The sequence below is a fragment of the Rhea pennata genome, chromosome 2 (genome assembly GCF_028389875.1).
Source record: "Rhea pennata isolate bPtePen1 chromosome 2, bPtePen1.pri, whole genome shotgun sequence".
NCBI classification, from domain to species: Eukaryota; Metazoa; Chordata; class Aves; order Rheiformes; family Rheidae; genus Rhea; species Rhea pennata.
In genome coordinates, this window is record NC_084664.1 from 112,655,469 (window position 1) to 112,669,219 (window position 13,751).

At 40.7% G+C, this 13,751-nt stretch overlaps 1 protein-coding gene across 1 annotated transcript in view; it reads right to left on the reverse strand.

Moving 5' to 3' along the window:
• Positions 1-2,431: 2,431 nt before the first annotated feature.
• The window catches only part of EMILIN2 (elastin microfibril interfacer 2), a 31,604-nt gene continuing 20,284 nt past the window's right edge, over positions 2,432-13,751 (reverse strand). Inside the window, exons 5-8 of the mRNA XM_062570194.1 lie at positions 9,076-9,408; positions 8,476-8,514; positions 4,355-4,498; positions 2,432-3,289 (exon numbers count right to left, since the gene is read on the reverse strand). Coding sequence (XP_062426178.1) covers positions 2,952-3,289; positions 4,355-4,498; positions 8,476-8,514; positions 9,076-9,408 — 854 coding nt within the window. The 3' untranslated portion in view covers positions 2,432-2,951. The remainder of the gene's footprint in view (positions 3,290-4,354; positions 4,499-8,475; positions 8,515-9,075; positions 9,409-13,751) is intronic.

The window sequence follows — 13,751 nt, forward strand, 5'->3', positions numbered from 1 at the left end:
ACCCTGATTACAGCAATTGCCAAAGAAGTGGTAATTAAGGTTCATGTCTTCCTCAGGAAAGGCAGGCACCCAGCACAGCGCTTGCTTGTCAAAGCTTTAGGCACTGTGCTGCTAGAGAAGGGGATGGGGTACTAACCCTAAAAGCTCTAAAATGTGTTGTTTAAATATGCATCCTAGATGAGTTTTGCTGTGTCATAGTTCAGGCAATGCTTAGTATCTGTGTATAAACGCCAGTTATGTTGCATTATGAGGGCTCAAACAATCTTAACATCTTCTGTATCTTCTGCAGCAGATCCCTGGGTACAGGGAGAAACTTTCTAGTAGAAGTGGTTCTGTTCGATTATTGGCACTGGACATGTGAATCTGTGCACTGGATTTAGAAGTCTACAGGGGTAGTCAGGTAAAATTAATGATATAACCTTTTTTTTTTTTTTTTTTTTTTTTTTTTTTAACTCTAGCACTAAACTTTTCATCACTGATTCTTAAAATGTCTTATTTGGAGAAAAAAAAATCATTTTTGCCAGCTAGGTCTCCCTAAGCACTCATCCCGCTTTGTTTGTTTCCATGAGTCATTTTTAGAACAGGCAACAATAATGTAACAACGCTTGAGTCATACAGCATCTGGCGCCAACTTCTTAGAGTGCAGAGCTTTCTTGAGGAGAGTAAAAAAATATCCTGAAAGAGCCTCTCAGACTTCTGTACATAGCAAGCAATTATAATTAAAAACTAAGATTGATACAGTTGACTTCCCCCCCCCCCCAAAAAAAAAAAAAAAAAAAAAAAAACAGATAAAACGTCTATCCTGTCCCCTTAATTTCAAGATCTAAAGGCAGTGCGCTGGGGATGAATACAGGATGAAAGAAAACTGAGAGCCTCCGAAAAGGAGGGTCTACATGCAAATGCAGGATAGTCCCTCAAGCTGCAGCACGGCCCAAGACAAATCTGCAGGGAAATGAAATAGAGGAGTCTCCTTTTACAAGCGCTAAGGTGCATGTTTACTGTATGCCTTATGGTACTGGCTAACAGCAGCTCCTATAGGAACAGCTTTCCTGCTACAAAATACATGCAGTCCTAGCTTCAGATGAGTCCTTTCTGAAGACAGAGGCAAAGAGATCTTCCTGAAACATGTGCTTTAAAATCCCCTCCCAAGGAAGGGAACATCCTGTGCTCCCTACCCCAGCACAATCCCAGCTGCCATGGGACTGACTCAGAGTTCCTCTGTGCAGAGAAAGCTTTTCCTCTCTGCTCTTCTCAAAAGGAGCCAGCTTTCAGGATGTGATAGTTTGTTGTGGGAAGGCCCCATCTCATTGCCTGGAAACAAAGTTACGAGGGAGTATCAATTCCAAACTGTGCAACAAAGGCAGAAGTATTTATTTGACCTCCTCAGATGGGAAAGGCTTCAGCTAAATGTATTACGCTGCTTATAGCATGGGGAGTTCTTCCTTCACCTAAAGGAATTGCTTGTTCTGAGGCTATAACCTGGATTTGTATGAAGGAACATGCACTACAAACCACTAAGATAAATACAACTGCAGCACGGATAGACTATAAATCCCATCAGTTTTATAAAAGAATATATAGATGACGGTAGAAGAGTCCTGCTCTCAGCGAAGCACTGCTGGACGTTTTCCTGCCACGAAGAGGCTAGCAGTGTTAACGATGCGCCACAAAGAAAGCAGATCTAGAGAGCCAAAATATCATTTTTTGTTACTAGCCCCTTTTTAATGGTGGAACGAGAAACATTTGGTGGGACACTATTTATCTAAGACATCTGTTTGAGATAAAAGTTGCTCCATGGATGTAAATGGATACTGAATGTTAAAACAAGCCTCACTGAAAGCAGCGATGCAGGAGGCTGTCAAAAATGACTTAGCACAGGTGGGTGCTTTGTACATTTTACACTATTGGCTAAAAAGAACTTCTCCTATATTACCAAACCTTTGGTTTGTCTTCTCATGATGCAACAGATGACCTGCCCTTTTAATGCAAATACTGTAAAAGTTACAGAAACTAGAATTCTAGAATTAAAAAAAAAGACTTTAAAAAATACATAATATATTTTAAGTTGCAGGTGCTTTTTCTAGCTGAGCACAGACAATTCACATTTTTCAGAACCATTTTGTCCTAGAACTCTGAATTTAATTTCTAACAAGCCTGAATATCAAGGGCAACACACTTAAATGACTGTCTTTTTACTGTATCATCAGTTGAAAATAATCACTCCAAATCTTTCAGTAGTAGCATTTGTACCTTACACTCATCTGTCCATGCAAACCTGAGTCAACGTAAGCCCTGCACAGCTGCTTTCAACTGACTGGAATGAGCCAGTCAGCTTGTCCCATAACATGGCATTTGACCCTTAAGGGAAAAAAGAAAATTGTAGAGGAATAGCATTTTGCTTTGCACTGCCATCAGTAGCAGCTGTCTTGAATGAATTGCTTACATGAATGTATTTATTTGACCCAACATACACACTAAATGACACAAGGACTAAGAAGTCATCAACTATGTCTGACATAAGCTCATTTTTTTTTTGTCCCTGCTTTATTGAAAACATGAGAATAGCTGTCCATGGAACTGTAAACTTCAGCAAGAATGTAAACTTTGATACACTAGGGAAACTGGCAGAGATATACACTATGGAAAAGATTGCAAAAGCCAGTTTGCTCGGGACTAGCAAGAGTGCACTGAAAAAGTGTCTACTGAGAACATACTGCCTGAAAGTTGTTTTGTTGCAGGGGTGAACGATGGCCTGGGGAAGGAGTTAATTTAGGTATAGAACACATCTTTTGTTGCTACTTCTGGAAACAGGGGACCAGGAAAAGGTCTCAGTGCAGACCATAAACCCATCACTGAAATCAAATATATAAACTGAATATATTAAAGCTTTGGATTTTATTACACTTAATTTCTTCTGAATATCTTACCCTTCTCTCCTGTTCAAGATAAACCTAGACATGAGAAATGGAAGGATAAAGGAGAACTCCACTAAATGTGGAGTACATTTCATCAGAGTCTGTGTAGGCCAGTTTGCCTCCCGTCACAACAACATTTACTTCATCTCCTGCCTTGAGGTGAAGAACAAGGTGGAACGTCCCTGGACCCCCACAGGTCCGTTTTCCCGAGTAGGGTTTGTGATACTCCAGCAGTTCCCTTCTGTACCCTGCTGTGTGGAGCTGAGCAACGCTTGCATTGGAGACAGACAGTACTGCTTCAACATACTCGTCCCTCTCAGGAGCCAGCACAGCGGTGATCAGATAGCGCCCTTCATATGGTGACGTGAAAACGCCTGCACGAGAGAGAGAGAGAGAGAGAGAGAGAGAGAGAGAGAGAGAGAGAGAGAGAGAGAGAGAGAGAGAGAGAGACTTACTGTAGTTTTCTGATCTATTCAAAACAGAGAGACATTAGTGCTCTAAGCACAATGACACAGCAACGTGGGTTACCCTTTGCTTCAGACACAGGCACTTGATACTGCAACAAGGTCAGCTTGGACTGCTGAACAACTGACAGCGGTCAAAGGGCTACACAACTCCTCCAGTATTACTCATTTCAAAAACCCTTTAGACCATATAAGCTGCTGATTTGAGACGGAGAGAGCAGTGACACCACAGGTGCATACACCTTAATCTCAAAGGCAGATTTTCTAGTCCCACACAGCCCTGAGGTTTAAAGAGCGGCCAGGTCAAGAAACCTCATGAAGTGTTTCAGGAGGCATGAGGGGTCAGAGGTGGTTTACACAGAAGGCTATGTCACAAGTATGGAGCTGGAGGAGAGCTAGGCATATACATACCTGGTCACACTACAGGTGCATGGCTTAAGGCTGTATTTACCCACCTTCTGTTTCAGAGAGAAACTCGGTCCATCCATGCATAGCTCCTACCAAAGATCAACTGCTGCTGCTGTTTAAAAGCCTACCAGTCCTCCAGGGCTTAAGCAGAGGGAGGTAACTGTTCTTGATCGACACTTACCTGCTGCTTCTCTGCAGCCACCTTGCTCCCTTCCCAAGGTTACCTGGCCGACTGAGTTGCAGTGAAGCAGGTTAGCAAGAACCAGCACCTTGCCTCTGCTAACAGGACTTGTTTGGCCTGAGAGGGGGTGCGGTGCACAACCAGCTGCACTGACAGAGCAGGGAGTGTGACAGAGTAGAGACTACAACTGGGCAATTGTAGACAACCAGCAGCGGCAAAGTGTATGTCTACAACCTCAGGAAGCTTTTATTCAAGTGTACCTGTTTAGAGGGACCTGTGTATTTCATTTGTTCAATGCACCAGCAAGACCTGAGATAGCATCAAACACTGGTAAGCCATGCTGTTGCCCAGCTGGCATTTCCATGGCTGCACTCTTTGGCTGTTACCTGTGTTGGGATTATAATAGTCCCCATCGTTCACAAGCACTTTGTTAAAATGAACCACGCCAGCATCACTGGAGAAAGGCTTCTGTGTAAGCCCAGCAGAAAATGACACCAGAGAGGGTGCAGCAGCAGCAGCAGCAGCAGGTCCTAGAATGGATAAGAACATCAGGATCAGGACACAGCCTTTCCCCGTGGTTTACAATTCAGTGTCCCTGTTCATGCATATACTCCGCTCCGACTAGTCCCATCACCTCAGGGGTGCCAGAGCAGAATATGCATGACATATAATCATTAAAACAACCACGAGGTAACCATCGTGATTTCCCTCAGGGACTAATAGCCAGCTGCCCTAGGTATCTTGTGAAATCTCCTTATTTTGTTTCATGCTCAGAAATCAGTCAGAAGCCTTTTCATTGCTCCTACCTCCCAGTGTACATGCAAGTGCTCCTTGCACAATTTAGCAAGTGAGCTAAATTGTTATTCAAAAGGATCAAAATGAATTAAAAGAACATCCGTTTAAGGAACTTTTGAAAAACTTTACCACCTTAACACCGCACAACTTACAGAAAGTCTTTGTCTACTCAGCTTCCCTTGAGATTCAAAGTGACTGAAAATGCACCTCATCAGATGTTTTGCTGGCTCACTCTCTTTCTTTCCCCTGCAGTCATGTTGTACAGATGGTACAAACAACCTACAGCATGCCCAGAACTGCTATGCACGCTCTGCATCTGCAGTAGCTACTGTTCCTTTCGTCTGGGTATCCATTCGGATAACAGAGCAACTCCTGTCCTGGCTTGCCAAGGTTCCCCTTAGCTTTTCTGCACTGACACTAATCGCATGAACAAAGAATTTGCAGCTGAAATGGCCTCAGATCTGCAGCCTTCTGCAGATGGCCTTCAGCCATATCAGCTCAGTTTATCTGTAGTGGTTCAAAAGAGAAATATTAAACCCTTCTTAAATGCTCTGTAGATTGATTTAGAGGGAGGTGTAGGAAAGATAAAACATACCTACACTCTCTTACCCATCTCCATGTTTCTAGCTGGAAGTGTGACTTTTTAAAGCTTTCACAAGTCCTATGAATAGCTCTCAGCGGTCCTTTTCACAGAACTACAGAATGGTTGAGGTTGGATTCAAGTTTGCCTTGACATACATGTGTATATTTCTATGTAAGATGGAGCAGGTGTGTTCATGGTAAGATGACCGGCTAATACAAAGCATTCTGGGGAGTCAAAAGCCAATGCAAAATACAAGGGTGGGTGGCCTTCGCAAAGTTACATCTACTTCTGCTCATCTGCTAGTTGTATTTCTGGTTCTCCATTTCCCATCTGGCTTTCCAATACAAAAGTCATGCCTCTCATAGAGTTCAAGAGAGGGAGGGGAAAAAAAAAAAAAAAAATAAAAGGCAAAACAAAGTAGTAAAAGCAGTGTATAACACAGACAATTTCCATCCAGATGAAAAGAGAAAAAAAAAATTAACCAAGTGTGATGGTGTTGTCAAGAACTGTTCAGCTATTAAATGAGAACTCTTCAAAGAATCTACATAAAACAGAATAGAAACTGTAAGTATGCGACTTGTCAGTATGTAAATGTCAGTATATACTTGTTAGTGTGTACATATGACTCCCCTGCAGACAGCAGCAGTATGGAGGATTTACCAGATTTTTCTCAGCTTCAGATTAACTCATGCTCCTAAATCTAAATGATCACCCATTATTTGGATGAAAGGGAACAGGCTGAAAAATATCACCAGCTTAACACGCCTCCCCCCCCAACTTTTTTTTCTCTTTTTAACTCTTGAGATTAAGCCTACATGGCTCATTTTCAAGAGCACTGCCTCTGCGTATGGATGGCCACCCACCACAGCACAGTGCCAAGCACAGTGTCAGGCATCCGTACTCTTTGCCTGTGACCACAGAGCGAATAGACACCACTGTACTTTCTAAACTCTCTCAGTAACACTTTTAAAGTCCCTGAAGATCCTTACCTAGAAAGTTTTATTGTAAGATGCACGTGAACAGATACCTGTTGAATCTGAGAAGCTCAGAAGACATTATTTGGTATGGAAAATATGCAAATTAGGCCTTAGCATTCAAGGAGAGGATTAAAATGGGCTAGTTTAATCCCAGAGGACAGAGCTGGAGCCCTCAACTTCTTCCTCAAAAATGCTTTTACACAACAGAAGCTATTCAGAAACAGAAATGAAGAAGCATACTTAGAAGGCTAATGAAATAATACCAGCTTTTAATTTTAGGAAGTTTAGTACAAAAAGAGGCCTGATATTCTTTCAAATTATAAATTCAGTACCACAAAATGTACAGCGTGAAGACAGATAAAGATATTATAAACTGTGGTCTTATAAACTGTGGTCTTATTCTAGTTAGTATTAAAGATCCCTTGATCCTTTATCTAAGTGTAAGCTCCTCTACAAGTAAGCCAAAAACCTTTCCTTCCTCAACTGTTAATTTCCATAAGGCTGTTAGCTGCTGATTTCTGTCCCAAAATGCTCTTTCACTGCGGTTCACAAGCAGTCGACACTGTAGACAGACAGTCGTACTGCAAATGAGTAGCCCTAATGGTCAGGGATAGCTGGTCTAAATGTCCTAACTCCATTGAAGTATACAAAGCTCTGTTTTCTTCGACTGTATCTGACATCTGGGTTTGCCAGGCATTTTAGGGGGTAGTTTATGACAGACTGGCAGGTATTTCTTATCTATATATGCATTTAGTGCTGCTGATCAGGAAAAGGAGCTCCTTGGTTAAGCCCACCTCTCTCTAGACCTCAGGACGATACTCATTTCTTACATGATCCACCAAGCAAGGCATGCACACCCTGGTCACCACACCCTGCCTTCAACATTTTTAACATTCACAACATTATACTCTACTGTGTTTCACACAGTTATAGCATAAACTTATTAAAATATTGTTGCCTATAAATTGCAATAGATGGTATAAAGAAGAAGAGAAGAAATCCCTGCGGAAATATAGATATAAATCACAGAAATCTAGACATTTATATTGGCATTTTTGGCATTAAGATAAATGAACATTTTCTTTACATCTCATCCTTTCACAGAAGATTAACCTACTGCTTCTTGTTCTCACCACCACAAACCTCAAATGCAAACACTGCTTTAAGGCTATGATTTTTAATTAGAAAGTATAAGTATCAGAATTATAGTGTGAAATCTTTACAATTTTTCTTCTCAGTCCCTAGATCAGTCTTCATGACCTTTGTCTTGTCTATCACCGTTAGGGCCACCAAACAAAGTCCCAAGGATATGCTTTTGGATGCCATGAAGTCCTAATGTTTTATTTTAATCTATTTCTGATATTTCCTCAAACAAAGTTAGATGAAATCATTCTTTTTGAAGAGTGTGGGAATATCTACTTTGATCTGGGATACCATTCCCCAGAGTTTGAAAATATCTTGAGTGTAAGGTTGTAGGCAGGCAGCACCCAATAAACCTATTTATCAAGGCTATCTAGTATGTCCCACACAAGATTTATACTTGTTCATCATTCAAATATATTAATGAATTGTGACATTAACAGAATTAAAAACAAAAGCAAAAAAACAAATCTAACAAACTCCATTTCAGATCTGTTTAAACTCTGGTTTGCAGCTGGAGCATTCTCAGTTTCACTGAAGTCAGTAACATGACTGCTATTACTCCAAAAAAAGCCAGAAACTCTCCCATGAGGAGGACAAAATCACTTATTAACTCAGGTATTACAGTACTTCAAGATCTTAGTCTTGGCCATTTTAAATTCTTTCTGAAGAAATATTAAAATAATCAGAATTATATATATATTTGCATTTAAAAGAAAAAAAAAAAGAGTCCTGATATTTTCAAAATACAAACCCTTAGTATTTTAAAAAAAGTGAATGTAACAATAATCTAAAATAAATTATTTTTCAAAAATCTCAAACCCCCCCGCATATTTTCAAAGGCTGTAGATTGTGTTTTAATGCCTAGGACTAGCAAAAATGTGTCAGATTTTTCTCAACGCTAAGCTTAAATACTAAAAACAACACTTTATTCTCTCAGCTGAGACTTTCCAGGGGTGAAAATAAACATTAAATGTCTATGTGAAGAATTTCTAGGAAACAAGTGCCTTACCCTGTGAGTCTGTGATAGGAGGAGGTAACTTTGGATAGCCTACAAAGCAAAAGTAGTACATGTTATACAGTGCATAATGGGAGTACATTTTAGCAAAATATCTCTGCAGATTTCTAAAAAAAAGTTCCTTGTTATCAAATAGCAACTCACTCAACATCTTCTACAAAATCCTCGATTATTGTTAAACTGAGGTGGGAGGTAGTCAAGACAAAGAAAATCAAACTCTTTTTACAACGTACTATATCTACTGTGAGTAAGAAAAAATAATTAAAGTTTCCATAGTGGTAAATACTGCTGCAGTTACCAAGGATTTTACATCAACTCTGTTGACCTCATGCTTTGCATAGCCTTGGCAAAGGCAGCAAAACTGGTGTTAAACTTGCTTCCCTGTTTCTGTAGCCAGCTGGAGGCTGTGAAGGACCATTTGCGAGTCACCTCTGCCATCAGCCTGTTCCCAATTGTAATAGCTATAATGGGCGTCCAGCAAAGACAAGGGCGACTGGTAGAGCACAACAGACCTCAGTTTCACCCCTCTAGCAAGACCTGGCACGTCTTTTGCAATTACAGTGGAGTGATCTGCCATTAGTTTAATTCTCTCACCTGGGGCTCCAGCATACCCCTCAGCAGATGGCATGGTGCTTTGACCAGCCTGACCATCTACACTTCTCAGCCGTCCTCTTCCTGACATTAAAACGGTGCCAGGAGGCCCTGCCTCTCCAGTCTCCAAGATGATCCCCGTTGTTCCTGGGAGAAACGGCACAACTCCCGACCCCGGCAATGACGGGCGTAGGGGAGGTCTCGACTGTGGAGGCTGGAGGGGGATCCTTTGCCGCGGTGGTTGCGTTCTTGGCCGGGATGGCAGCAGGGATATGCCAGGTTGTGGCTGCAGGGGTGGTCTCGGCGGCAATGGCTGCTGGGGTCTTTCTGATTGCCCTTTGAAGTGTTTGAAGAAGAGGAAAGATGCAGAATTATTCACCTAAAATAGTATATGAAATGTCTTTGTGCAATTTATATAAAACAAATCCTTTAAAATAAAATGAGTCAATGCAAAGCCATCTTTCCCCTCAGATCCAGAACTGCATTGGAGGAACTCTGTTCCACTCTTAAAATACTACACATTTCCTTCTTTCTCAGACTGTGACACAGAGAAAGCAGTGAGGACAGCCTGGAGAGTCTCCAGCAGATAGGACAAGCAGAGGTCAAAATAATCTGTGGACATTCACCAGCTAGACTAGTCCTGACTGTTTTCGTAGCATTGACTGGGTAGCACAGCTATCTCCTGCTACTGCCTTCACCTCAATTTCATGCTCTTCATGCTATTCCTCCTATCTTCATTTTAATTTTCTTGACTACCCCCACTTCCTCTTCTAGTTCTCAGTCTTATCTGACAGCTCAGCATGACCATAAAAAAAAGGCACCCTCATGAAAAAAATGGAGGATAAAGAAGATAGAGGTACAGATTTTTTTCCCTACTTTGAAAAATAAGGAATTTAAAATTCCATTACAAATATTTTCTGACAGTAAAAGAAGAACCCTAGGATAAAATTTATCAGAAAAATCTTTATTGTTTAAAGGGAAGAGAGCTCATAAAAAGACTTTTCCAGCAGGGCAGCCAATGCCTCTGACATCAGGGTTGAATAGTGCTGACGTGTTTACATTTGTGTATATCTGGTCCAGTTCAAAATGCTTGATAGGAATTACAATGTATTCATAAAAACATAGTTCTAGATGAAAGCTAAGGATGCAATGTTTGCCAAGGTCCACAATGTGGAGACCACTGCCCCCAAGCCTCAGCCCAGAGAATGAAGCACCTCAACCCAGTAGAAGCCAAGAGCAGCCCGGGTAAGTTCACTGGTGACTGAAGTTAAACCAAGCCACGGTGCCCTGAAGCAGATGCAATGCAGAGCTGCAGCACACGACCACGTTGCACAGGTCCTGGCTGGGACGCACAGGCCAGGTCCAGCCTGTGTCGCTGGCAGCCCAGGTGCCACCACGGGACTGCTTGCTACTTTTTGTCTGCGTCTCAGACACCACGTATGATTAGACAACGATCAGGAAAGACTCTGCACCTGCACTCTACCTCATGTATCTTGTTCCTTGTTTTCAGTCTCATAGAAACTTCAAACTTTCCAGAGTACTGCGAGGCAATTTGGAACTTACAGCCTCACAACACCTCTATCTTCATTTGCTAGATAGGTCTGTCAGGAACAAAAAAAAAAAAAAAACAAAAAAAAACCCCAAAAAACAAACAAAAAAAAAACCTCAAACCTCTAGCTGTTCTGAATTGTCACGAGAATTGAAATTTATAAAAGTTATCTGTCACAGAGTTGTACTAAAACTTCCTTGGTAATTCTACCCACAAGACAGAGGACTACAAAACAAAATTTTCACTTTCTAAATATTAACATTAGAATTATTTTTGTAAGCATTCCAGAATTAAAATTCATGTAAAAATTACTCTGAAGGCAAATTAAAGTATGAAAGTGAATTGTTTAGTTCATTCTTTGGTCTAGCAGATTTGTTCTATTTATCTTAATGAGGTATCTTCTGTCCACAGTAGCGCAGATTTAGATCTGGAGTAATTTAACTGAGCTCCTCAGATTAAGCTCATTCAAAAAAGAAATTGGCTTAATATTCTCTTATCTTAGTATGTACATACTTTTCATATCTCTTGTCACTTAAACTGATCTTTATTAAGCCAACGACTTGAGCAGACACAGAGAAAATGAATGTGTGCTTATTTTTAAGTCTTTAAATAACAATGAAAATCTCAAATCCTGTATCCCGTGCAAACTGCTTCCTTGCACACAACATCAATATTCCAATATTCAAAATTATCCAACCTTATCTATATAAAGTTAACTCCAAATTTATCTGCATAAAACCTAACTCAGAATGCCAATAATGAGTCTGAGTTGACAGGGATCTGATCTGCCATTTCTGCCTGCCTTCTTGCCTCTTCTGCTGAGAGGCATCATACGATGACAACGTACTAATAAATCACTAGACAAAGATGATAACACTGGAGCCACCCTATCTTGACCGTGAATTACATAACATGTGTTTTCAATTCAGGGAAGCAAGGAGAAAAATGAATCCCTGAGGAAGCTTGGGGTGAATTTAGCTGGACCTGCTGAAGCTTTGCCAAGTAGCTTGCAAAACAGACATCTTCCCCTCTGTAACATAAAAGCTGGAGAGGCAAACAGCAGAGTTTAGATCACTATATAGCTGAAAACCATGACACTGTCTTCAGCAGCTGTGTTCTCACTGCTCTGTTTATCATCATCAATACAACCAGTGACTTAGCAGTTATCAGGTCTGACAAAAGCATTTTCTATTTTCTGCTCTCAGATGCCAATCAGTAATTTATACAGAAAAAACGTTTCCCTTTCAAGTTTAAAAGAAGGATTCCCCTCTTAAAAACATTTTATTTTCTTCTATTTGACTAACAAGGCGGTTTTAAACTCCATTTTACTTCACTGAAGAAAGAATTATTTTGCAAAGAGAAGAGCAACAACCTGGATACGCAACTGAGGTGGCTCTTTGGCGTTTGTCTCCTTCTAACACTGTCCTGTTGTGACCGCACGGTCACCAACCCACCAAAGAGCACACAGAAAGGAACTGCATAAAACAGCCCAGTAAGTAACGGACCGCGCTGATGAGAAGCCAGAAAGACATGACTTGGATGTTCTTACAGATGTGAAAGAGATCTGATCGTTCAGAGACAAAGCACCTTCTGTGCAGCCTGGTGGGGAGTCTACAGAAATCAGCTATGTGGCCCTTTCTTATCTGCCCTACAACACTAAGATTTTATGCTGCCCTTTACAAACGCTGTTATTTAGAACAGACATTTATTTTCTTAAACTGCAACTTCTGCAACAGCAGAGAGTATTTAGCTGTTATTTCTGAAACCCTTCTACACAGATAATTATCAAAGGAATTGTAGTGAACCTGTATGGATAGGCAGTAACTTATATAATAACTTATACAGATAACAGAACAACAACCTCTGCTACCTTGTTAATATCAGCAGAAAGAAGTTGCATTACCTTCATCAGAAATTCTAACCAATTAAATAAAGTTCTGGCCTCTGAGTGTGTATCTGATGTACAATTATTCATTAACCTATATCATCTGAGTTTGGACTGAGTCACTTTATGATAATCTCGGATCCAAAACACCTTACTAAAAAGTTTTGAAGCCATATTCTTGACTTCAGGGTCATTCGACTGTGCTCAGGTTTATAGCAGGTTGAGCTTGCACTGCTTCGTATGATTTTGTGTTATAATTCTTGCAATATCTTCCCACATTAGTGCTTTCAAACAACTGTGTAAGTAGTAACTTGTTTCTGTTATAATTCTCTCTAAGTCAAATGACATCATCTGAATGCTATGATATGTTGGCAAACACTGCACATGAAATCCAACACTGATCTATAGCCAGAATTGAAAGTCTCCATTTCAAATAATACAGGTGTCAGAAAAGATGCTGCAGTCACATAGATCACGAATTTAAATCTTGGAAATAATCCTCATAGACAAGGACAGACTGCTAATGCAACAGTAACGCTGATCCCCCCGAAGGACATAGGAACGGTTCAAGCTGCACCCCCCACATGCAATGGGGCTCCCAAGCTACCTCCAAAAAAGGCGATCTTGCCAAAATCTTTCTGGAACTCCAGCTATCAAAACCTATCAGACTGCTGTGCTAGACAGCATTATTTTAACTGGAAACATTCTGGGACCTAAGTATGTGCTTTATAAACCCTTCAGAGGCCAGAGGTACTCTAAAGCAGAAAGTGCAGTCCAGAGTATACTTGTCTACCTAGAATCTAACAGCAGAGTCTTTTCCCAAGGTTCCTAAAAACTAACGGTGGATGGAGAGCTGTGCTTTGAAACTGAATTATGGCATGGAAACCCAGGCATGCTCATGCTTTCCAATGCTTTACAACACTGTAATAGAGGTTGCTGGAACATCTGCTTTAAATAGCAGGGAGAAGATTACTCTGTGTACCTTGGCTCCTTCTCCAGTATCAGTCCCTAGTGCAATCTTTCTGAGGGTGAGATGGATGAGAAATAAGATTACGCAAATACATTATATTGCATTTTAATGGCAACTGGGTCTGTTTTTGCAAGATCTAGGGGTGAGATCCTAACCTTGAGTAGAGTCAAGATTTCACCAAAGGAAATGTCTGAGAATTACAAATCTCCTCCACTCCCATTCACTTCTTCTTTTAAAGGAAGAGAAACGCTGGGTTTTAATTTAATGCTAGAGTT